Here is a 25,808-nt window from a genome sequence, read left to right as displayed (position 1 = left end):
AGTTGTCTTTTTCATCGTACTTAATGGAAAAGGTGTCAGAAGAAATGGTGCTTATGAAATCGGTGCCTTCCACAATCAATAAAATCACTTGTTCCACTTGGTCAACTGGCCTTCATTACGCTGTGTGAAAAGGTGAAAAACTGAACTAGAAGTTGAACTATAAAAAGAACAAGAAAGAGAAACGCAAATCGTCTCAGTTTCTCTCAAAGGCAGTTAAGTTGAATACGTTTTTCAAGTTCATATTTGGGAACTGTCAAAGAAGTTTCTGCAAAACAACCGGACTAGCCTTCTGACTGTACAACTGAATCAACCAGCCAAGATTGTCTTTGTCACTTGCGAGGAGTGGTCCGCCAAACCTCTGAGTGAGAAGGTCCAGAGAAAAGCTTTCCCACTCCTGTGCAGCGTTTTATTGAAGCACAGCAAAGTGTGACCCACGAAATATGTGGTCACAGTTTGGTTCATTTGGGATGGTTGATGTGAAGGGAAATCCATTTTCCAGGTTGATTTGAAACATGTGCGTGTTTCGACAGCGGAGGGCAGTAAAGGAACAGCACAGTACCAGCGATGTGATTGTATCTTCACAACAGGCTGCAGTAAAGTGGCGTTGTGTCGTAGTACCTGTGAGTTCGCGATTCTGACAAGATCCGTTGAAAAAGCAACAACTGATCTCCGTTCTCATCATTTTTCCTGCATTTGCAGGATTATCTGTCAACACGCCTGCCAAACTGGGGCCTGTAACAAAATCAATTTGAATATGCAAACTCATAAAGAATGGAAAAACATGAACACTTTGACTTTATCACACCCGTCCACACACTTCCTGTTGTTCGAACTGTTTCAGTTTACAACACGTTTGGGTCACACTTCTGTTAAATGCGAGCTAAACGGTTTCCTGTCGAACACGGTTCAAGACGTGCATCTGTTTTTCTGGCTTCCTGCTAATCCGCTAGCATAGTAAAGGATTTGATACATTTGACTTTAAAGGATTTTATACGATTGACTACAAGTTAAATGTATTCAGTTTAATGCAATAAAGATATTTACTGACTGGGCATTAATTCAACGTACAATAAAAGGTCAGGACAGGCTGTGTGAAATGCATAGGTGGCAGATGTTTTGTACAGGACGAGCTGCACTGCTGAGAACTGGGTGTGCTGACGCAGAATGTTCCAGACATCAAGGCGCTGTTGTGTGAGATTGGTAAAACGGTCGACCGCAAAAGCAGAATAACAGATCCAGTGGCTCATTGGCAGTTGAGCACAAACAACTGCCTTGGCGCGCACATGGGAAGAGCTGACACGCCATCCTGCGGGGAAGACAACCAATAAGAGAAAGCTAAAGTTAGTTGCAGATGACACATAGCAAATAGGAGAGTAGGAGGATGTCTTTGCTTTGTTTGTTGAAATGGATAAATGATCCTGGGCAACTCGGGGGGCATCGTCTTCTGTTGGATACTGTGACGCGCAGAACTGTGCTGAGAGGGACAGAGCCCCAGACTGTACGAGGAGAAAGGGGTCAAGTGAGGAGGGGAGACTGGAGGTGATGTGCTCCTTAACCAGCCTCTCAAAGCACTTCATTATGGCAGGAGTCAGTGCAACGGGCCCGTAGTCGTTCAATGATGAGATCTGGGGTTTCTTTGGCACTGGGATGATGGTGGCAATCTTGAAGCATGATGGTACCGTGGCTTGGTCTAGCGAGGTGTTGAAAATGTCTGTTAGGACACAAGCCAGCTGATCGGCGCACTCCCTAAGGACCCGCCCTGGAATGTTGTCAGGGCCTGGAGCCTTCCGTGTGTTGACCCTTTTCAGGGTCTTCCTCACGTCAGTTGAGTCCAGGAGGAGTGCTCTTTCGTCCTCATGTGGAACCGCTTTCACTGCAGGGGTGCCATTTTGTGCCTCAAACCTCCCAAAGAAGTTGTTGAGGTCATTCAGGAAGTCCATGCCAGTGTCCCCCACTGGGGGGGTGGTTGGCTTGTAGCTGGTGATGGCCTGAATGCCTTTCCACATATCCCTGGTGTTGGTTGTGCTGAGGAAAAAGTCCTGGATTTTTTTACTGTGAGATCGCTTTGCTAGTCTGATAGCACGGTTCAGGTTGGCCCTCGCTGATCTCAGTGCCTCCTCATCACCAGATTTAAAGGCAAGGTTCCGTGCCTTTAGCAATTTGCGTATCTCAGCAGTCATCCAGGGCTTCTGATTGGCACGGCTGCAGATGGTTTTGGTGTTGCTGACGTCCTCTGCGCATTTACTGATGTAGGCTGACACAGACATGGCATACTCATCTATGTTTATTTTGTTGTTGTAGGTGGCAGCCGATTTAAACATGACCCAGTCTGTGCATTCAAAGCAGTCCTGTAGTGCCTCCATTGCCCCCTCAGTCCACACCCTCACCTGCTTCACTGTAGGTTTTTCTCTGGTCAGCAGGGGCTTGTATGCAGGAATTAGCTTAACAGAAAGGTGGTCTGATGAGCCAAGGTGGGGGCGGGGGGCTGCTCTGTATGCTCCTTTGATATTTGTGTAGGCCAAGTCCAATGTGTTCCTTCCTCTTGTAGCAAAGTCCACATGCTGGTAGAAATGCGGGAGAACTGTTTTCATGTTGGCCTGGTTAAAGTCTCCAGCAACAATGAAAATGCCTCCAGTGTAAGCATGCTGCAGTTCACTCACAGTTCGGTAGAGAACGTCCATTGCCTCCTTTGTATTAGCGCTGGGGGGCACGTACACAGCAGTAACGATAGTAGCGGTAAACTCCCTGGGGAGGTAGAAGGGTCTGCAGATCACCGTCAAAAGCTCAATGTCCCGTGAGCAGTGATTCGAGATTATCCTAGCATTTTTACACCAGTTGTTATTGGTATAAATGCATAGTCCGCCTCCTCTGTTCTTACCGGTGAGTTCGCCACTCCTGTCAGCACGGAATGCAGTTAGCCCCCCAATGCTAACAGCGTCAGCCGGGATTGATGAGTTTAACCATGTCTCCGTCAGAATTATAGCGCAGCAGTTCGTCATCTCGCGGTTCGATGTTAGCTCCAGTTGTAGATGGTCCAGTTTATTGTCCAGAGAGCGAACGTTGGAGAGAAAAATGGATGGGAGAGGCGTTTTGAAGGGTTTAGCCTTTAGCCTAGCTGTTAGGCCAGCCCGACAACCCCGCTTCCTCCTCCGGTCACATCGCCTACGCTTGCCTCTCTGCTCCGCTGCTCCGTAGGCCGCTGGGTCTTGTCGGCGTAGCACTCCGAGGCTATGTAAACACTCCAGAGTGGTCGTAGCAACGGGCACTTGATTTCTGGATGATCGCATATGGATGCAGCTCTTAATAAGGCCAATTTAAAGACTGTACTCCCAGAGTTTCACCAGCATGTCAAGTGCCCGACGAGGGGAGACAACACTCTCGACCATGTGTACTCGAACATCAACACGCATACAGAGCCCTCCCACTCGCCCCCCTCGGCCAGTCAGACCACCTGTCCTCGCAGCTCGCACCTGCGTACACCCCTCTCAGGCGCAGATTCAGGCCCACCACAAAGACTGTGAAAACCTGGCGTGATGACGCCATGAGTGAATTACAGGACTGCTTTCAAGACACAAACTAGGACCTCTTTGATCATCAGGACCTTGATGTCTACACACATTGTGTACTGGACTACATCAAGTTCTGCATGGAAACTGTGTCCCTACACAGGACTATACGGACCTTCCCAAATGCGAAGCCCTGGATGTCCAGCAGGGTTCGCTCTCTCCTCAAGGCCCGTGACGCTGCCTTCAGGTCAGGCGACAAAGCCCAGTACAGGGTGGCTCGTGCTGACCTGAGCAAAGGCATCAAGCTAGCCAAGGCAAACTACAAGAGGAGGCTGGAGTCCCACCTTGCCAGCAACAGACCACGGGAGGTGTGGCAGGGTCTACGGAGCATCACCAACTTCCGAGGCAGCAGCACAACCTCTGTAGACCCGAGTGCATCGCTGGCAGAGGAGCTTAACTGCTTCTTCGCTCGCTTTGACTCGCCCCAACGGTCACCCCCCCCCGCACTTCATGCCTCAACCCCTCCCCCCCCACTCACTGTAGAGGAACACGATGTGAGGCGCGCGCTCCTGGCGATTGACCCCAGGAAAGCTATTGGACCCGACGTTATACCAGGCAAGGTCCTCAGAGCATGTGCCCACCAACTGGCACATGTTTTCTGCAGGATCTTCAACCGCTCCCTGGCTCAAGCAGTCATCCCCTCCTGCTTGAAAACTTCCACCATTATTCCTGTCCCCAAAAAGTCACCAGCCGTCCACCTGAATGACTACCGTCCTGTTGCTCCCACACCAGTCATCATGAAGTGCTTCGAGAGGCTGGTTCTCCAGCACATCAGGGACTGTCTTCCTTCCACTCTGGACCTCTACCAGTTTGCATACCGGGTTAACAGATCCACCGAGGACGCCATCGACACTGCTCTGCATGTTGTGCTGGGCCACCTGGAACGACAGCAGAGCTATGCAAGGATGCTCTTTGTGGACTACAGCTCGGCATTCAACACGATCATCCCAGACATCCTCGTCGCCAAACTGGACATTCTCGGCCTCCCTGCCCTCACACGCATCTGGATTAAGGACTTTCTGACCAACAGACCCCAGACTGTGTTGCTCGGCCCCTACACGTCCTCCACCCGCATGCTGAGCACCGGTTCCCCTCAAGGGTGCGTGCTGAGCCCTCTCCTGTACGCCCTCTACACCTACGACTGCAGCCCGGCCCACGGCAACAACACCATCGTCAAGTTTGCTGACGACACGACAGTGGTCGGTCTGATCTCGGAAGGTGACGAGACAGCCTACAGAGAGGAGGTAAAGAGACTGACAACTTGGTGCAAGGACAACAGACTGCACCTTAACTCTGCGAAAACAAAGGAGATTGTCGTCGACTTCAGGAGGAACAAGACGCTGCCGCCCCCCCTCTGCATCGAAGGCGTGTGTGTGGAGAGGGTCCACACGTTCAAGTTCCTGGGAGTACAGATCTCCGATGACCTTTCTTGGAGTCACAACACCACAGCAGTGGTAAAGAAGGTCCGCCAACGTCTGCACTTCCTGAGAGTCCTCAGGAAATTCAACCTGGACAGGAAGCTGCTGCTGGCCTTCTACCACTCGTCCATCGAGAGCCTGCTGACGTACTGTGTCTCCACCTGGTACAGCGGCTGCACTGAGGCGGACAGAGTGAGGCTCCAGAGGACAGTCAAAACAGCGCAAAGGATTATTGGCTGCCCTCTCCCCTCACTGTCGGACATCTACACCGCCCGGTGCCTCAGAAGGGCTCTCAACATCGTCAAAGACAATACCCACCCAAACTCACACCTGTTCGACCTGTTGCCCTCTGGCAGGCGCTACAGATGCATCAAATCAAGGACCAATAGACTGAGAAACAGTTTCTTTCCGAGAGCCATCTCCATACTGAACTCTCACACACACACGAGACCACCCTAACCTTGCAAAACAGCATTGTGATGTGTTTCTATATGCCCTATTCAGTACTGAATTCCATTGCACTGTCTTATTTATTTATCTAATTTATATATTTGTCTGTATTATTGTTGTATTACACTGGAGAGCGGAGCCCTCTAATCTCGTTGCACACTTGAGTACAATGACAAAAAAGGGATTTCTATTCTATTTCTATTCTATTTCTATATTTTGTCTTTGAAGTGTGGGTCCTTGTTGCCTTCCGGAGAGGCAGCCGAGCAAGGCTGGATTGGTGATGGAAAAGAACTGGTTCGAAAAAGATTTCTTCTCGTCACATGCTGATATCAAAAGAAGTCTCCCCAAAAATGTGCGAGCCCCCTCTCAGACATTCCCTTCTTACAGGGAATGCCCAAATAGGACATGAATATCTAATTTTCCCTTGTTGCATATGCATTCCCATCCCGCTCGTCTTCGGAATTTCCCTCCAAAAGTCCCCCAGAGGGAGAGCAGATGCGTCTCCCCTTTGATACGACCAGTCTACTAGTGACCACCTTAAATTACTTCCATACCCTGGAAGGTCACTGACCTGGCGAGAGAATTGCCCCCACCATAAACAATGCTCAGGCCTATTTTCTCTCAGGGCAGTATCTGGTTACATCGGAACTTCAGAACCAAGACTGGTCACTTCTGTGAGCTCCAGTCCCTTCATAGTTTCATAAAGAGAATTACTGCCCAGATCTAAATTAGGCCATTTAAAAATACACAACTTTTTTTTCATTTATTTCAATGTATATTTAAGCTTGCTTATGTAATACTACAATATTTATTCAATTATTTTAATGTTAAATTATATCAATATTAATTTAAACCTTTTTATTTGACTCTTGAATATTTCCGAACAAATTTGTTCATTTGAATATGTATGCAATTTAAATTATTCCATCCATCCAGCCATTTTCTGCCGCTCATCCGGGGTCGGGTAATTGAATTTATTTAATATGTAAGTATTTTTTATAATTCAATATTTATTTCAAGATTAGGACTCTTCTCAATTAGTTCAATATTTATAAAATGTTTCTATATTTCTTATTAATTGAATTAAGCCTGTATGTGGTTTCCAATTTTAAATTTTAATATTTCCCAATTTCAATATATAAATAATCCAATGTATAAAAAATATAATATAGCATGAAAAAAAATATTTGGTATACAGTAATACCCCGGTTATCGCGGTTAATGGGGACCGAGACCACCCGCGAAAACTGAAAACCCGCGAAGTAGCGGCGCACCATCAAAAATGCTTAAAAAAATATATATATATATTTTTATATATATATATGGGTAGAGAGAGAGAGAGTGAAATTCATATTATAACAAAAAAAAAAAATTATTATTATAACTTATTTTTTTTATTCCCCAGCCATTATTTTTGTATTTATTCAATTACTTCTTTTTGTATTTATTTAAATACTTCGACTTTTACCTGCTGGTACGCCGTCCGGTGTGCCCTGTGAATGTTATGATCCTCCAGCTCACGGGAAAAAAGGTGGTGATACAAAGATATTTATTATAATCACAATATAGTCAGTATCCATTTACAATCTAGGACTATGAGGCTATGATATATATAATACCAATCTATCGGCGGAAAGAACGTAAAGCGCTGGTGGAACACTCGCCCCAGGAAAAGGGAATAACTGTAGAACGAAAAACGCTTGCAAAAGGCAAGGAATGACTGACGAAGATTGTTTACCACGGAAGGATAAGAGGAGACCAATCATCGACAGAAAAAGAGAACAGAAAACGAGCCGAGCTGTAGCTGATAACGAAATGAAAGAAAAACGCGACAACAAGAAACACTTGAACAAGATAACGATCGAAGTACGGGAGCATGAGCAAGTAGGATAACAATCCGACGCCAGGTAGTCAGTGTAGGTGGATTATATAGTGAGTGTAATCAGTGAGTGAATGGGAATCCGGTGCGGGGCTGGTGGGCGCGTCTCGCAGCAGCTGACGGCATGGCGCGGGACGATCGCTGGAGGAACGCCCACACAGCTGAAAAAACAAAAACACACGCGGCATGACAGGCACGGATCATGACAGTGAAATGAAAGGTGGCATTCTTCATTTATTTATTTATTCATTCATAACTGACAGCCTCGCGCTCCGCTCGTGCCCGGGCAGAAGAGGTGCTCCTCTTCGGCTTAATTGTCACGCACGCCGGACCTGCTCCCCCGAAGCGCGTCTCCGTTCGGTTGAACTCGGTTTCATTTCGCCCCGCTCGTGCCCCGGGCGGAAGGTGCTCTTCTTCGGCGTAATTGCCACGCACGCCGGCCGGCCTCCTCCAGAGCTCTCGTACGGTCCCGAACGGAGCGAAATGTCGCCCCGCTCGTGCCCGGGCGGAAGGTGCTCCTATTCGGCTTAACTGTGACGCACGCCCGCCCTCCTCCTCCGGAGCTTCCATTCGGTTATACTTAGGGCCCGCTTGGCACCGCCTGTGCTCGGGGAAGGTGCTCCTCTACGGCTTAACTGTGACGAGAGCATGCCCTCCTCCCCCGGAGCTTCCATTCGGTTAAACTTAGGGGCCGCTTGGCACCGCCCGTGCTCGGGGAAGGTGCTCCTCTACGGCTTAACTGCCACGCACGCCGGCCGGAGCTCTGGTACGGTCCGAACCGCGCGAAACGTCGCCCCAAATCGTGCCCGGGGGAACTTGCTCTTCTTCGTCCACTCTCTTCTTCGTCCACTTTCTTCTTCGTCCACTCTGCTCTTCTGCGCACGCCGGCCGTCTAACCGCTCCAGCGCCCCGTCGTGCCGCTCGGCGAAACTACAATGCCCCCGAATATTTTTTAGACCCGCGAAGCACTGAACCCGCGAAAGGTGAACCGCGAAGTAGCGGGGTATTACTGTATTTGACAAAATGATAGTTTTTCCAAAGTGAGATTCTGCTTAGCAACAAACCCCAAACGCTTGATAGAGCTCAACCTAGAAAGTGTTTTTAGCAAGTCAGAAATTTATTCAGAAAGTGAAATATTAAATGTATGTGAGGGGATATTTGAAGAGTTTGAGTTTTGTTCAATGGACCATACATATACGAGCCAGCCAAACACAGCGAGAAAATCAGCGCTGACTCCAGTCGCTATCAAGTTGCCAACTCCTGACATACCAAAACCTTTGAGAGAAACTGAGACTGCTTGCGTTTCTCTTTCTGGTTCTTTTTCGAGTTCAATTTCGAGTTCAGTTTTTCACCTTTTCACAGCGTAATGAAGGCCAGTTGAGCAAGTGGAACTAGTGATTTTATTGATGATTGTGCAAGGCAGCAATTTCATAAGCACAGTTTCTTCTCACACCTTTTCCATTAAGTACGATTAAAAAGACAACTGAAAAGCATAACGTTAACAAATGTTGTTCTAGGCAAAGGCAATTAATTTTATTTATAATGTTTGATGTGAACACACAAAAAAACTCATCCTCACTCAGACACAATGGTTCTTCTGGCACTGATCACATTGGCTTTGTGTCAATAAAAGATCTTTGCAAAATTCAATTTTATCATATTTTATTGAAAATCACATTCACATCTTACCACAAAGAGTCGGTTCCTTCAGTTTTTTTGGTCATTTTTTAAGCTTCAAGCATCGCTGCTTTTGTCACCAACACAATTGTGTCTCTCAGCACTATGTTTAGTGGAGAATGTTTTAGCACAAACGCTGCAACTGAATGGCTTGTCTCGACTGTGTGTTCTTGTATGGCTTGTTAAATTCGACTTTTGAGAGAAACTCTTGCCACAAACTGAGCATGAAAATGGTTTTTCTCCACTGTGTGTTCTTGTGTGCATTTGTAAATGTGACTTTACAGAGAAGCGTCTACCACAAACTGAGCAGGAAAAAGGTTTTTCTCCAGTGTGCTTTCTTGTGTGGCTTATTAAACTTGCCTTTATAGAAAAGCTTTCACCACAAACCAAGCAGGAAAAGGGTTTTTCTCCAGTATGTGTTGTTGTGTGTTTTGTTAAACTTGACTTATCAGAGAAACTTTTGCCACAAACTGAGCACGAAAAGGGTTTTTCTCCACTGTGTGTTTTTGTGTGGCTTGTTAACGTTGACTTAACAGAGAAGCATTGTCCACAAACTGAGCAGGAAAAAGGTTTTTCTCCACTGTGTGTTCTTGTGTGGCTTGTTAACGTTGAGTTTTGAGAGAAGCTTTTACCACAAACTGAGCAGGAAAAAGGTTTTTCTCCACTGTGAGTTCTTGTGTGGCTTGTTAACGTTGACTTTACAGAGAAGCATTTTCCACAAACTGAGCAGGAAAAAGGTTTTTCTCCACTGTGTATTCTTCTATGTTTTGTTAAAGTTGATTTTAGAGAGAATCCTTTGCCACAAACTGAGCAGGCGAAGGTTTTTTCTCCACAGTGCGTTCTTATATGTTCTTTTAAACTTGACTTTTGAGAGAAACTCTTGCCACAAACTGAGCATGAAAAAGGTTTTTCTCCAGTGTGTGTTTTTATGTGACTTGTTAAATTTGACTTTAAAGAAAATCTTTTGCCACAAACTGAGCAGGAAACGTTTTTTTCTCCAGTGTGTGTTTTTATGTGACTTGTTAAATTTGACTTTAAAGAAAAGCTTTTGCCACAAACTGAGCAGGAAAAGTTTTTTTCTCCACTGTGTGTTTTTATGTGACTTGTAACATTTGACTTTCCAGAAAAGCTTTTGCCACAAACTGAGCAGGAGAAAGGTTTTTCGCCACTGTGTGTTCTGTTAAACTTGCCTTTTGAGAGAAGCATTTTCCACAAACTGAGCATGAAAAAGGTTTTTCTCCAGTGTGTAATCGTGTATGTGTTTTTAAATTTGACTTTAAAGAAAAGCTTTTGCCACAAACTGAGCAGCAAAAAGATGTTTCTCCACTGTGTGTTCTTGTGTGAATTGTCAAATGAAACTTTCGAGAGAAAATTTTGCCACAAATTGAGCAAAAAATAGTTTTTTCTTGACCGTGGTTTCTTGTGTGTCGTTTTAAAGACAACTTTGAGGTTAATGAGTCAGTGTGACATGCCCTTTCAGTTTTGGCTTGCCCATCATCATCATCATCATCGTCTGATGTGTCCTCATTATGTGCTTGTGATGGCCCCCAGTGGTCTTCATCACCTTCTGTTGTCACGTGATGACTTGAGCTGCTGCTTGGAGGCTCCGCCCCTCTGTTGTCCTCACTCTCATCCTTGTTTTCATCTTCAGTCTTGATAGGGACAACGTTCACTGGTGACTTGTTGATCTCCTCCTCCTCCTTTTTGATATGAGTCAAGTCTGGCTCCTCTTTCACAGAACGGAGATCGTTTTCACTGACGTCTGTAGGACACAAAAAGACAAATTTGGTTTGGTCAAGTCAAAGCTCAGGCGGCAACTTTGTCTTATATTGTTTCTACCGTGCTACCTTGCCTTGTGCCTGCCGCACACGGAGCAATGCGTGGACCCCAATTTGGACCGGACCATGGGGGTATTTCAAAAAAATTACGTCCGATGATGTAAACCTCCCTTTAGCAGCACAACTGTGATAAACGAGCATTTAAAAAGAAAGCACGTTGCGGCCGATGCCCTATTTCATTCCTGACATAGTCACAGACGTTTCTGGAAGCGAGCTGAAGTTAGCACACACAGGCTATTGTGTGCGTCTGATGGAACACCTGTTGTGGTACCCTAACTTATTGATGCAGACCCTGAGGCCCATCGCAACATAATGTCATTGATAAAATAGGAATCCTACAAGCGAAATATGTTTTCAAGTATTTCATTTTGCATTTATGGATAGTTTCATCGTGGGTACTTTTTGCTTCCATTATAATCTGGATCCCTAAAAGAATTAAAGGGGCCCTGGAATCAGAGTGGCTATTTATTGCATGATTTACGTTTGGGTTTTTTTTTTTACCCAAAATGACATTTAGCCTGCTAGTACGTTCCGACATTCCCCTTTTTATATTTATAAAATTTCTGTTTCTAAATAAATTTTAAAACAAAATTGTGTTTGAAGAGTAAAAGTTCTTACACATAAGCATTAAGCAACAACACTTTCACTCTGACTTTCGTGTTGACATATTTGAAAAATGACTGTATATATTAAAGTTATCCAATACATATTCAAATTAGACTAAGATACACCATAATATGATAAGAGTTCCCTGAATTATTTTGTAACTGCAATGATGCTTAACAGCCATAGGGTGTCAGTAATGAGTAACAAAGTAACACAAGACATCCCACTGATACATCATCAATGTCATTTGGATAAATTACCAGGAACTACGAGTTGCGGGGGAGATGCAAACCACCTGGGCCACAGGAACTTTATTACCAGGAACTAAATGTTCCTGGACTTGTAGGTAGAAAAGGGGGTTGTGACGTTCAGCCTTTTTAAGCCCATAGTAAGCCAAAGATGCAGATGCATTCCTTGCAGCATGCGCTTGTTCACTGATGAGATCCGTGCAACCCTGGATGGATGCATTCAATGTATTTTAAATGTTTGGATTGGGTGAAACTCCGCACATGTGCACAAAACAGTGCAGAGCCACCGGAGGTTCATTGACCGAGCCAGTAAAAATTTCATAAATAAGACCAATACGTACTTGATTTATTAAAAAAACGTAATCATTTGTGTTTTATTCACGAACATTGATCAACCTCCATTGATCTTATTGCCGCAGTGTGCACAGTTTTTAGAGTCAGGTTGAATCATTCCATAAGGAATTGCTTGAACTAGATATGTCAGAGAGGTTGTCAAAAACGAGACAAGCCTGCACAAATGAATAACCCAGCCAAGATTGTCTTTGTCACTTGCGAGGAGCAGTCCGGCAAAGAGAAAAGCTTTCCCGCTCCTGTGCCGCGTTTTATTGAAGCACAGCAAAGTAATTTGTATATGCAAACTCATAAAGAATGGAAAAACATGAACACTTTGACTTTATCACACTTCTGTTCAATGCGAGCTAAACGGTTTTCTGTCAAACACGGTTCAAGACGTGCATCGGTTTTTGTGCCTTCCTGCTAAACTGCCAGCATAGACACAACTCTGTTACCACTGAACTCACGTTTTCCTGTGTAAGAGGTCCATGTTTTTGTGACCTATTAACCCGTAAGCATAGTTTTGAAACATGATGACATGACAAACTTAATTTCATTCACAATAAAATAAAAACATTTGCAGATATAGCAAATACAAATTGGAGAAGCTGTGGAGCAGAGCACAACATCAGTCAGACCCCGGGTCCACAACCCCTCTGGCAGAGACGCAAACAGAGCTTTCGCTTCAGAGTGACCCATTCACTATCTACCGTAGTGTCGAGAAACTCGGAAAATGTTCCATAAGAGAAGAATTCGGAATGGGTGCTGAAACACCACACCCTGCTAGTGACATGGAGTATTCAACATCTAAAATTAACTCTGCCAAAAGTCTTCACCAATGGGCCGAAACCTTTAGTATGATGATGCGCACCAAGAGTTAATGTGATTTGTGGCTCAGCGAACAGAGACAATTCATACCGTTTCCTCTGCTCTGGGGCAAGGCACACATCCAAGGCAGCACCGGTAGACATCACAAATACATAATCCTAATGCAAGATGCACTTCTGACCCTCGAAATTGGGTGAATGCATCCTGACAAACCAAATCATCATAACTCAGTGTTCAATGCAAAGGACCAATTGGTGGTTTGAATGGGTGGAGGCGGCTACACCGCGCAGACCAGAGCAGGAACAGGACGTACCACCCGCAGGAGGATGGAGACCCTGGTCTCAGAGCTAACCAGTCTACTGGAACGGAGGACAACATATGCTTCCCCTGGCGGATGTGCACAGTCAAATTCAGTCCCTTCTGGAAATTTTAGTCCCATTCGAATTCCAGTGTTTGATTCACAGGTGTGGGTTCGGTCCATGGCAGTGACTCGGCCAATCTCAAGAGTCCCACAAACGTGACAGTGTTGTTGCTCATTGGGATATGCAGAAGGAACTTGCAAAGCGTGGAATATCTTGTTCCACCATCTAAAACTGTTGTCCATCAGTCGTCATCGGAATGCTAAGACTTGCCGGTCCTTGAATGCTGAGGCTCCGCGGGCACCCCTATCGTGGAATGTGGTCCCAATCGGGTTGAGGCGTCAACTGTGCGTTTGGAAGCCATAGAAGCGTTGTCGGAGGAGGGGGTAGCGATGGCGCCCCCGTGCTAGTGGAGCTCTTTGTGTCAGGCATGGCGCTGGTCCACAGGATGGCACATTTCAGGAAGTGGCTCGGTTTGGACCGCTCATCACCCAGTGACACCACATCCCACAGCAAGAGCACGTCCCACTCACAACCCATGTCTATAACCACCCCTACTTCTGTTACGTGACCTTGTTGACTGGCCGGTGCGGACAACAAGCCTGCTGTGGCGCTGCGTCACCAGAACCTGGCCCAGGAGCAGCGGAAACGGAAAGAGCAGACGCAATGGGAGCTGCATGCGTCGGCTGCTGCATTAGCTGCTTCCCCCCTGCTTTATTTTATTTTTTTTCCCCCATATTCTTTTTTCCGTTCCCGGTGAATTAGCACTCTTGGCCCTCTGGACCCGCAAGTGTAACAATTCTTATTCTACATACAATACAATATTTTCTTTCATCGATGCAAAAACGGGGGTTCTACTCATTCTGATTAGCAGTTTCTCATTGACGGACTGTTTCGCATGATGTCAGTAACAGGGAGGTGCACGTCCTCGAGGACGGCCACCAGCACAGCTGTGTGGTGGTGACACTATTGGACGGGTCACTGGCGGAAGCTTCAATCCATTCGCGTCTCGCCCCGTCTCCCATAAGAGCTCACAAACTTAATCCCTCATCATATTTTACAAATGCCAATGCCAATTGGTTTTGTCTTCTGTTTATGATTCATATTCAATCCCCATGAACACGTCAACTATTCGTTTAGCTATAGGACTTGTTGTTATAATCCCCCCAAAAAAATCAGCACTTCTGGTGTTTTAGAGTGGGGGAAAAAGAAGCAACTCAATTTGACCTGCATGAGGACCAGAGGCTTCACTGGGGTCATCAGGTGGGTCCCCTCCTTCATCGGTGTTTCGTTGATAAACCCACAACACCTCAGGATGGGTTCAACAGCGACATCTGTGCGCCTCAGGTGTGCCCCCCTCTGCCTCTGCTCCTCCTGCCTATTGTCAAAATTGGGAAGGGAGAAGAGTCCTTTACTAGGTCTTTGAAGTCTTATGAGGGTGTTCCTCCTCCACTTTTCCTCACATTTGGCATCGAACAGCCCAAGTGGGGTCCTTCCTCTTCATCCAGAGCCAATTGCTGCCTCTCTCCGCAGCCTCCGACAGCATTTCACAGCTTGTCGTTGGGCCTGGCCTCGGATCCCCATGCTTCTCAGGAGCCTTGTTGTTGATGTGGCTACAAATCCTCTACACCCGACCTCCACAGGGAGCACCTGTGTACGCCAGCCACGCTGCTCTGCCTCTGCTGCTCTGCCTCTGCTGCGATGTCCATGTATTTCAGGCTTTTGCGATTATAGGCTTCATCCACTGCAGACTCCCATGGGACTGTTAGTTCCACGATGTACAGGAGTTTCTGTGAGGTTGACCACAAGATCAGGTCTGGCCTGAGATTAGTTGTAATGATCACCGGTGCAAAGATGATTTTCTGATCCAGGTCAACTTTCATTTTCCAGTCTCGGGCTGTGTCCAGGAGGGTTGTTTCCACTCTTACAGATGGTCTCCCTGGAAGTTGTCCTGCTTTCACAAAGGCGATTGTGCTTGGGAGTCCAGGCGCGTGGGGAGGGAGGGCATTGTTGGTCGTTCTCCTTTTCTCCAGTATGATCGCCAGTTGCCGTAGGACCTGATTGTGCCTCCAGGTAGTGGGGGGGCGCAAATTTATTTTCTTCTTGGTAGGGGGGGCGTGACAGGAAATAATTGAGAACGACTGAACTAATATAACCCCGTTTTCCTCAACCAATGAGTCAGTATTCTTTGAAGTGGATTATGTGCAGACTAAAAAATTGTAATTTAATTTAAATCAATTTACTGTATCTCAAAAGTCCCCCATAACATGATAATTCATATTCCTGTCATTTCCATTTCAAAATGTCAATCCATGAATAGAATTACCGTCGTACATCCGTCGCCAAACTGAAGTATGGAACATTAGATGTTTTTTTTTTTTCGTTTTACATAACCTTTAACCTTGCATGTCCTGTTTCAACAAAATTGTATCTCTTATCAGTGTTAACGATTTCATCACTCAGGGCTTTTCCGTGTTGACAAATCACATTCCACGGAACATGCATTCATTCTTTTATGATCTTATATTTCTGTATTTAATTCACCGCTTCTTGCAATGAAGATTAATTTCATCCCAATTATTATGTAGCCAATTATCTTACTCGTTTTAATTTTGCTTTAGTTATTATCCAAATTTTTAAACATTTTTTATGCTGCAAATTTCAATGTATACTAGGACGCACACGCGTTAGTTGAACTGATAAAACGGAATATTAATGCAATAACATTTGGGTTTTAGAAGGGGCAATTCTTTCTACAAAGGCGGGACTGGCACTGGTTTATAACTATCACCCCTTATCTCCTGCGTGGGGGCTGCCTGACTTCCTGGTCCCACAGTAGATGGTAGCCAGGTTTTTGATTTTGTGAGGCCTTTACCAGAACACGAGTAATCACAGGGTACGTATCTGAACAGCGGAGTTGAACCGGCCCAGAATTAATGCATTACTATTGCTACGTACCAGCGAAACCGTCGGGCCCTCCACACAACGGTACGCCTCGATCCTTACTGTGTTCCATGCCACAAAGTGCCCAATACGATACGTGGAAGCGCGCTTCTCTTCATTATTTCTATTTTCAGCTCATAATTTTCCTGCTAAAATTTACACCCTGGCCAGAGTCTGTGCTCAAACTAAGCTTATTCACAACTATGTTGTCGATAGCTATAATTGTACACTTCTTATTTCTCATCTCTTTAAGCACTAGACCTTTCTTTCCTTTATCTTCTGCACATTTCTCCCACACTCGTCCCCATTTACTTAGTTCCTATCATGATTTTTTTAATTAATTTTTTTTTTTAATACTTTTTCTAATGTTCTTTCAAAGTGCGGTTACTTTCACATCTTTTATGTCTTAATCATTATAGAGGCCTCTTGTTTAAACGATAATTGAAACTAACACAGGGACATTTTCCATGACCAACCAGCCAGCAGACCCACACGCACAAGCTTTCTTTCACGACCCCAAAAGCCCCGACCGCTTGGACACAGACGCACAACACCCATTGTGAGTAAAAGCATCTCACCGAAAGTTCAGACGGCCGGCTGTTGAACGCCTGCGCCCCAGCACCCTGAGACCCTCAATGGAGCAAAATGCCAAAAATGTGGTATATTTTGTTGTTGATGTGTGGGTCTGGCTCAGCTTCCCTCCGGACAGGTCGCGGAGCATGACAGAATTGGTGATGGAAAAAAATTCTCTGACACAGTCATTTTGGTGAGAAAGAGATTTTATTCTCGTCACATGCTGATGTCAAAAGAAGTCTCCCCAAAAAGAAAAAAGGGAAAGGTGTACCCTCTCTCCGGCCTTCCCTTCTTATAGGGAATGGCCACACCAGACATGAATATTGAAGGTTTGTATTACGATTGCTGGCATTATTTTAAACACTTACGGGACAGAAGGTCAATTATTTAATTTAGCAGGTTCATATTTACTGAATATGTTCAACATTGATTAAACAAAAAGCATTTATCAAATGAAAGTAGAAGTACAGTGCATCGATAAGATTGACTGGGATTGTAGTCATGGTGTTTACTGATGCATTCATATGCTAAATTTATATGACTTACTTTAAATGTAAGACCTCAAACTTGCACACACAGTATTTTCACGACCCACACTCTCATTCAGAACAAACAGATTCAGTCTGCTCAGGTTAAACGCATGACAAACCAGATAGCACTTCATGGACAAATACAATAAAACACATTCTCCACATAGGCCAACATCAAGTTGGGCAGGGGAGGAAGTCACGGGGACACTGTCAAGAACACCAAAAACACAATTTGATCTGTGAAAACATACACCACACAATCTGTACACTGACGAGATTAGAGGGGAATGTGAGCAGGAGAGACGGAGAGACTGCCGCCTGCCTGAGAAGGTCAGCCTTGGACGTGGAACGTGGGAAGGAGCAAGGACGACCGATTCAACCTACATGACCCTTGACATAGAAAACCTCCTATAAAATGTGAGGCTGGGCTGAGATCAGCGCGCCATTTTTCGATTGTTCTCGTCTGATTATAGTTTCTCGTCAGATTAAGAAAAAGCCGCCCAGATACTATTTCTTGAACTCCAGAAATCGAAGAAACTAAAATATCGCAACCCTAATCAGCTGTTGTTGAGTCTTTATTTGGCCCTTTTCTTCTTGAGTACAAAAAACGAACACACATTGGAGTAAGTTTGGCTTTGAAGATTCATTTACTAAATGTTTCTCATTTTCTCGGTGGCTCAACTCCAACAGTGGATATAAACATACACTACATCTGTCAGCATAGTTTTGAAACCTGACATGACAAACTTACTTTCTTTAGCAACATATAAAAACTGGAATATGTAAAATGTTAAATAATCAGTTCAAATTTTAAACTGGAAAAAAAACACGGATTTTACCCCCCACTATTGGTTTTTCTTTGGCATTTATTTTCTGCACTGATTTCATTTGGCATAAACAAATGTTCAGCAAACTGGCAAGTAAAAGGCAACATTTAAAAATAAAACGGCAATAACCTTGAACGATTTCCCCAAACAACTTAATGTTGTGATGCATATTTCTAACGATAGAAAGTCGTTCTTTACAAAGCAAATGAGAGTAAGACGTGTACAAACCTGCTTTGTGTAGCACAACACGAGGCTGCTTGCAAACTTCGCCCAGCAGTTGAAGATGTTGCTCGTTCTCTTCTTTTATTCCACAAAGTTCCTCTTCGTACTTGGGTGTCATTCTAGCACACATTTTAAAATGATAATTCCCAAAAATCCGCACTTGGTCTTTGCTTGGCGATAACTCGTGTGCTTCTCTTTGTTCGACGAGATGAAAGAAAGATGGCATCGTCCCACTGAAAGGATTTCCTGTTCGTCACGAAAGCGGAAGAACAGGACACACCCCGCTGTGATATGATTGGCTGCTGGCTTTGTGGAGCACTGTCACCAACTCACCGACAGATGTCGTCATTTGCGATGCAAATCATTGTTATCTTCTTCTAAACAGAGAAAAACCTCAGATGCACATGAACAAACATTTTAGTTCCCAAATACGAACTTGAGAGATGTATTGAATTTGACTTTTGTTGCTGGTTTTGTTTTCACATCTGACACCATGTTGTTGGTTGGACAGTATTCCAAATGTATTTCTCTATTATTAACAGTTGACATGATAAAGTGATACTTTATGTCAACATGTTTGCCTTTTTACAGGGTTTTTCGCCAGCGACGTGGTTGCGAATTTTAAATTAAAATACATCACTGTTTTATTCTCTAAATGTTAGAGTCTTAAAAAATGGTTTCAGTGCTTATAACTTAACTAACTTAAATATTTCATTATTCGTTTCAGTATTCATTAAACTACGGTGATTCATTATTTATTTCAAGATTCATTGAACTGTTTTAGTAATAATTTAGTATTCAATGTTTAATCGTTACTGTCGTTACTTTTTCAATATTTGTGTCACTATTTTGTTCAATCTTAATATTATGGAAAATTATTTTGCAAGTAAGGTTTTTGTTATTTATTGTGGCCACCTGCTTTTGAAGAAAGTGCCTTTCGCTTCTTGTACTCGAGGATTCTTTGTGAAGCCAAAACAACACGACCTTGACTGATAAGTAGGCTCAACGCAGAAAAAGTATCTTTTTGTTTTAAGATTACACAGTTCCTGTCAAATAAATCTTCATCTTCCTGTGTGCATCAGTATCTTCCCACGCACTTCTCCAGCTGAGATCACTCTGCAGACTGACTCAAAAGAACATTTATTTTCCAGACTATCTCATTGATCTTCCCTTACTGCTGAAAATTCCACAACAATCTGGGGTCAGACGTGGGATAGCTGAAGATCCGCCGGTGAAATTCAGGAACGCTGGCGGGTGGCCTCCGGGGTCCAATTCAGACAGCAGCAGCAAAAAACTGCGTGATGCGGATCATCTCCTCCGTGGTGACAAATAAATGCTGACTCCAGTCGCCATCAAGTTGCCAACTCCCGACATTCCAAAAGCTTTGAGAGAAACGGAGCCGATTTGCGTTTCTCTTTCTTGTTCTTTTTATAGTTCAACTTCTCGATCTGTTTTTCACCTTTTCACACAGTGTAATGAAGGCCAGTTGAGCAAGTGGAACAAGTGTTTTTATTGATGATTGTGGAAGGCAGCAATTTCATAAGCACAGTTTCTTCTCACACCTTTTCCATTAAGTAAAAAGACAACTGAAAAGCATAACGTTAACAAATGTTGTTCCAGGCAAAGGCAATTAATTTTATTTACATCTTGATGTAAAATCACAAAAAAAATCATCATCACTCAAACACAATGGTTCTTCTGGCACTGATCACATTGGCTTAATGTCAATAAAAAAGCTTTGCAAAATTTAATTTAGCATTTTTTATTCAAAATTACATTTACATCTTACCACAAAGAGTCGGTTCCTTCAGGTTTTTTTTGTCCTTTTTTTTTAAGCTTCAAGGATCGCTGCTATTCTCGTAGGGCTGGACAATAAACCGAAAATTTACTGTTCCTGAAATTTAATACAATCATTTTGCCCATGTCGGTAAATTCGGTGTTTAAAAAAAAAAAGAATAGTCTTTTTAGTCACGTGACTCCACCCAGCTGAACTAGAAAGAAAACTGACGACACGGTCATAGCTGGCGATTCAAATCCCGAAGCGGCTGACACGCGAAGTAACGTTAGTTGAAGTTGTTCCTGTTGTGCTTGTCCCAAAAAGAAATTCGACATCTGTCGTTTGGAAATGTTTTGGGTTCCATAAAGACGATGTTTGAGCAAAAGAACATGAACTACAAAGTGCATCGTAAGCACCAAAACAGCGCGTCCAACCTTTTCTTTTTCACCACCCACAACACAACCATGCTGTTGACTTGGAGCTTGTGCTAAAAGTTCAAAGTGAGAAGCAAGGTTGGACAAGTGACAACAGCCCATAACGGAGGCGACACCATACGAGAGTCTCAGAGGTGGACGCGCACATAGCGAAAGATTTAGCTCCTCTAGTTACAGTGGAGCGCACAGGATTTAAACGCCTCATGAAAGTAGCCGACGAGAGGTACGAAAATATTTTGCCGCAAACAGCACTTCCCGATATGGACAACATCGGGACGGGAGCGGAGACATGTCAAGCATTTTGCATCCACATCCGACTTGTGGTCGGGTCGCAACATGGACCCCTGTTTGAGCCTGACCGTGCATGACATAGACGACAAGTGGCGACCGCGCACCAGCGTACTTGAGACAGCATTTTCCTGATGAAGCACACTTGTTTATTTGGCACTGGCATTCCATTGACATTTTTTTCCATTCTATTTAGCATTTTGTTTACAGGCGACCAGCTCTTTTGCACATGGCATTATTTATATTGTTTACAAGATACCTTTACACATATCTAGGCCTTTGCAAATGGAATTACAGCATCTCGGCACAATCTATTTGCAGAAAAAGATTTTGTGAGAGGTACCCTTTTTCTCCTGTTCTTTGTGACATTGTTCAAATCATGCAAAGCAAGCTATTTGGAATGTTTATACAAATGATTTTTGTACTTCTATTTTTCATTGAAAGTAATGCGTAGTAATGGTCAATAAAAAAAACTGTTAATATGCATTTCCTGCATTTATTTTGATTTTGGTCCTCAGGGGGAATTTATCGTGCATTGATCATTACCGAGGAAAAATTGCTCAATTTATCGCAAAATTGATTTTAGGTCACATCGCCCAGCCCTATATTCTCACCATCACAATCGTGTCTCTCAGCAAGCCGTTTAGTGGCGAATTTTTTAGCACAAACGCTGCAACTGAATGGCTTGTCTCCACTATGTGTTGTTGTGTGTTTAATTAAAGCAGACTTTTCAGAGAAGCATTTTCCACAAACTGAGCAGGAAAAAGGTTTTTCTCCACTGTGTGTTCTTGTGTGATTTAAAAAATCAGACTTTCGAGAGAAGCATTTTCCACAAAATGAGCAGGAAAAAGGTTTTTCTCCACTGTGAGTTCTTGTGTGCCTTGTTAAAGTTGACTTATGAGAGAAGCTTCTGCCACAAACTGAGCAGGAAAAAGATTTTTCCCCACTGTGTGTTCTTGTGTGGCTTGTTAAATGAGCCTTTAGAGAAAATCTTTTACCACAAACTGAGCAAGAAAAAGGTTTTTCTCCACTATGTGTTGTTGTGTGTTTTCTTAAATTAGACTTTCCAGAGAAACTTTTGCCACAAACTGAGCAGGAAAATGGTTTTTCTCCAGTGTGTGTTCTTGTGTGGCTTGTTAACATTGACTTTACAGAGAAGCATTTTCCACAAACTGAGCAGGAAAAAGGTTTTTCTCCAGTGTGTGTTCTTGTGTGGCTTGTTAACATTGACTTTACAGAGAAGCATTTTCCACAAACTGAGCAGGAAAAAGGTTTTTCTCCAGTGTGTGTTCTTGTGTGGATTGTTAACGTTGACTTTACAGAGAAGCATTTTCCACAAACTGAGCAGGAAAAAGGTTTTTCTCCAGTGTGTGTTCTTGTGTGGATTGTTAACATTGACTTATGCAGGAAGCTTTTGCCACAAACCGAGCAAGAAAACTGTTTTTCACCACTGTGTGTTTTTCTGTGCCCTTTTAAAGACAGCTTTGAAGTGAATGAGTCAGTGTGACATGCCCTTTCACCTTGAGCTTGCCCATCATCATCATCATCGTCATGAGCGTCTGATAATGTGTCCTCATTATGTGCTTGTGATGGCCCCCAGGGGTCTTCATCACCTTCTGTTGTCACGTGATGACTTGAGCTGCTGCTTGTTGGCTCCGCCCCTCTGTTGTCCTCACTCTCATCCTTGTTTACATCTTCAGTCTTTATAGGGACAACTTTCACTGGTGACTTGTTGATCTCCTCCTCCTCTTCCTCCTTTTTGATGTGAGTCAAGTCTGGCTCCTCTTTCACAAAACGGAGATAGTTTTCACTGACCTCTGTCGGACACAAAAAGACAAACATACATTTGGTTTGGTCAAGTCAAACCTCGTGCGTCGACTTTGTCTTATATTGTTTCTACCGTGCTACCTTGACTTGTGCCTGCCGCATTAATGTTGTGATGCATGCAATGCGTGTGACCCCGATTTGGACCAGACCATGGGGGCATTTCACAAAATTACATCCTACGATGTAAACCTCCCTTTTGCAGCACAACAACAGTGATAAAGGAGCATTTAAAAAGGAAGCACGTTGCGGCTGATGCCCGATTTAATTCCTGAATTAGTCACAGACGTTTCTGGAAGCGAGCTGAAGTTAGCACACACAGGCTATTGTGTGCGTCTGATGGAACACCTGTTGTGGGACCCTAACATATTGATGCAGACCACTGGGGGCCATCGCAACATAATGACATCGATAAAATAGGAATCCTTCAAGTTAAATATGTTTACAAGTTTTTCATTTTGCATTGAGAGATAGTTTCACCGTGGGTACTTTTTGCTTCCATTCTAATCTGTATGCCTAAAAGAATTAAAGGGGCCCTGGAATCAGAGTGGCTATTTATTGCATGATTTACGTTTGTTTTGTTTTGTTTTTCCCAAAATGACATTTAGCCTGCTAGTACGTTCCAACATTCCCCTTTTTATTTTATTTTTTTCTAAAATTTCTGTTTCTAAATAAATTTTAAAACAAAATTACGTTTGAAGAGTAAAAGTTCTTACACATAAGCATTCAGCAACAACACTTTCACTCTGACTTTCATGTTGACATATTTGAATAATGACTGTATATTTTAAAGTTATCCAATATGTATTCAAATTAGACTAAGATACACCATAATATTATTAGAGTTCACTGAATTATTTTGTAACTGCAATGATGCTTAACAGCCATAGGGTGTCAGTAATGAGTGACAAAGAAACTCAACAACTCCGATTGTTCCGTCATCATTTGCATTTGCAAAAATTACCAGGAACTATGAGTTGCGGTGGAGATGCAAACCACCTGGGCCACAGGAATTTTTTTACGAGGAACTAAATGTTCCTGGACTTGTTTGTAGAAAAGGGGGTTGTGACGGTATCTCTTTTTAAGCCCATAGTAGGCCAAAGATGCAGATGCATTTCTTGCAGCATGTGCTTGTTCACTGATGAGATCCGTGCAACTCCGGATGGATGCATTAAATGTATTTTAAATGTTTGGATGAGATGAAACTATGCACACGTGCACAAAACAGTGCAGGGCCACCCGAGGTTCATTGACTCTCACCCGACCAAGCCAGTACAAAGTTCATAAATAAATAAAACCAATACGTACTTGATTTTTAAAAAAAAAACTTAATATTTTGTGTTTTATCCACTAAAATTGATCAACCGCCATTGATGTTTTCGCCGCAGTGTGCACATTTTGTAGAGTTAGGCAGAATTCCTTCCGTAAGAAATTGCTTGAACAAGATATAAAAACCAGAAAATTGAAAATGTAAAATAATCAGTACAAATTTTATACTGGGAAAACATGGAGTTCACCCCGCACTATTGGTTATTCTTTGGCATTTATTTTCTGCACCGATTTTATTTGGCATAAACAAATGTTTAGCAAACCGACAAGCAATATTTAAAACTAAAACGGCAATAACCTTGAACGCATTTCCCCAAACAACTTAATGTTGTGATGCATATTTCGAACGATAGAAAGTCGTTCTTTACAAAGCAAATGAGAGTAAGACGTGTACAAACCTGCTTTGAGTGGCACAACACGAGGCTGGTTGCAAACTTCGTCCAGCAGTTGAAGATGTTGCTCGTTCTCTTCTTTTATTCCACAAAGTACCTCTTTGTACTTGGGTGTCGTTCTTTCACACATTTTCAAATGATAACTCAAAAAAATCTGCACTTGATCTCTGCTTGGCGATGAGTCGTTAGCAGCTAGCTAGCTAACAAGCTAAGCTAACTACACCGAAAAGCATCAACGCGCGAAGATGAGGTTATCGGACACAAAGACTTAATGAATTATGTCGTAGTCCTTTGGAGTAGCACTGGAAATCCTGTGAGAAAATTACAGTCAGTTCCACACTAAATCAGAAGAATTTAGCGGTGTTTGTTTTTATTTCGGTGTGGACGGGTCGGTGGATGTGGTCGAGGTCCTTCGGAAGCTGCGCGCTTTCTAATGACGTCATGCTTTAAGCACGTATTTTTCAAATATATTTCTTTGCCTCTGCGTTTGTTTTTTAACCCTGGCTGGTCTATTTGAATATATATTTTATATAATATTTTAATTCGGTTGATAAAAAAAAACTAAATTAACGCCACATTGGCGAGTCAGCTCTGACGTCACTTCCGCCTATGCCCCGAGAAGCCGCTGCTGGAACAGCAGTGGGACGTTCAAGTTTCTCCTACCGAACTTGCAACAATGCTGTGGTTCAATTGGGCTGCAAGATTCTATGAATAAAATGTCTGCATATACTAGCAGTGCTTCTCAATTATTTCACGCCCGCCCCTACCCAGAAGAAAAAAGATTCGCGCCCCCCACCCACCATTGTTTTCTCTTTGAATATTGATGTCACATTGACAATAAAATATCCCTTAACTAAGCTAAATTGATAAGAAATATAATTTTGAGAACGAATATCGTAAGCATCTCGAAACTCAGTACTCTGTTGTCCAAATATTGATGAGATGATAAATATTTACTAATATTTGTTTAAAGGAAAAAACTTTATGAACATTAACAAACCAAACACAGTTATTAATACGTACAAAATATAGAAAAGACAAAAAGAAGAGCCAGGGCGATTTTAAACAAAAATTCTACATAAATTACAAAGCAACAGCTTTAGTATGTATACACGACATTTTTTTTTTAATTTATGGTTACTATGTGGCAGTCGGAATGAACACACACGTCTGACTGGAAACTGGCATTTATTTGAAGACTAGCAACAAGAGAATAATGCACAATCATAAATTTGCACCAAAAAACATTTTCATGAACACGCCCCCAAGAACTATGCCTGCTGGGTGAGAGGCATAGTCCTAATGTCTGCCACACAGAGGACAGCAGGGCCGCCGCCACGCATCACTACTTCAAGTTTAAGAGCCATACTCACCGTCTTGAGGTTGCGGGTGTCATGATCATCGGACTGGTCGGCAGCCATTTCTGAAAAATCAACCCCGAGCTGGACTGGACATATGATGGCGCGC

At 43.4% G+C, this 25,808-nt stretch overlaps 1 protein-coding gene across 1 annotated transcript in view; it reads right to left on the bottom strand.

The window, feature by feature from the left end:
- LOC148341766 (uncharacterized) overlaps nt 1-25,808 on the bottom strand; it is a 121,852-nt gene that overhangs the window by 4,346 nt on the left and 91,698 nt on the right. The window contains exons 3-4 of the mRNA XM_088287951.1: nt 10,671-10,752; nt 1,800-2,763 (exon numbers count right to left, since the gene is read on the bottom strand). Of these exons, the coding sequence (XP_088144077.1) occupies nt 1,800-2,763; nt 10,671-10,752 (1,046 nt within the window). The remainder of the gene's footprint in view (nt 1-1,799; nt 2,764-10,670; nt 10,753-25,808) is intronic.

Source organism: Idiotropiscis lumnitzeri, chromosome 2 (genome assembly GCF_059441095.1).
Source record: "Idiotropiscis lumnitzeri isolate Australia: NSW breed Sydney's pygmy pipehorse chromosome 2, RoL_Ilum_1.0, whole genome shotgun sequence".
Lineage (NCBI taxonomy): Eukaryota > Metazoa > Chordata > Actinopteri > Syngnathiformes > Syngnathidae > Idiotropiscis > Idiotropiscis lumnitzeri.
This window is presented reverse-complemented; position numbering and strand designations above follow the sequence as displayed.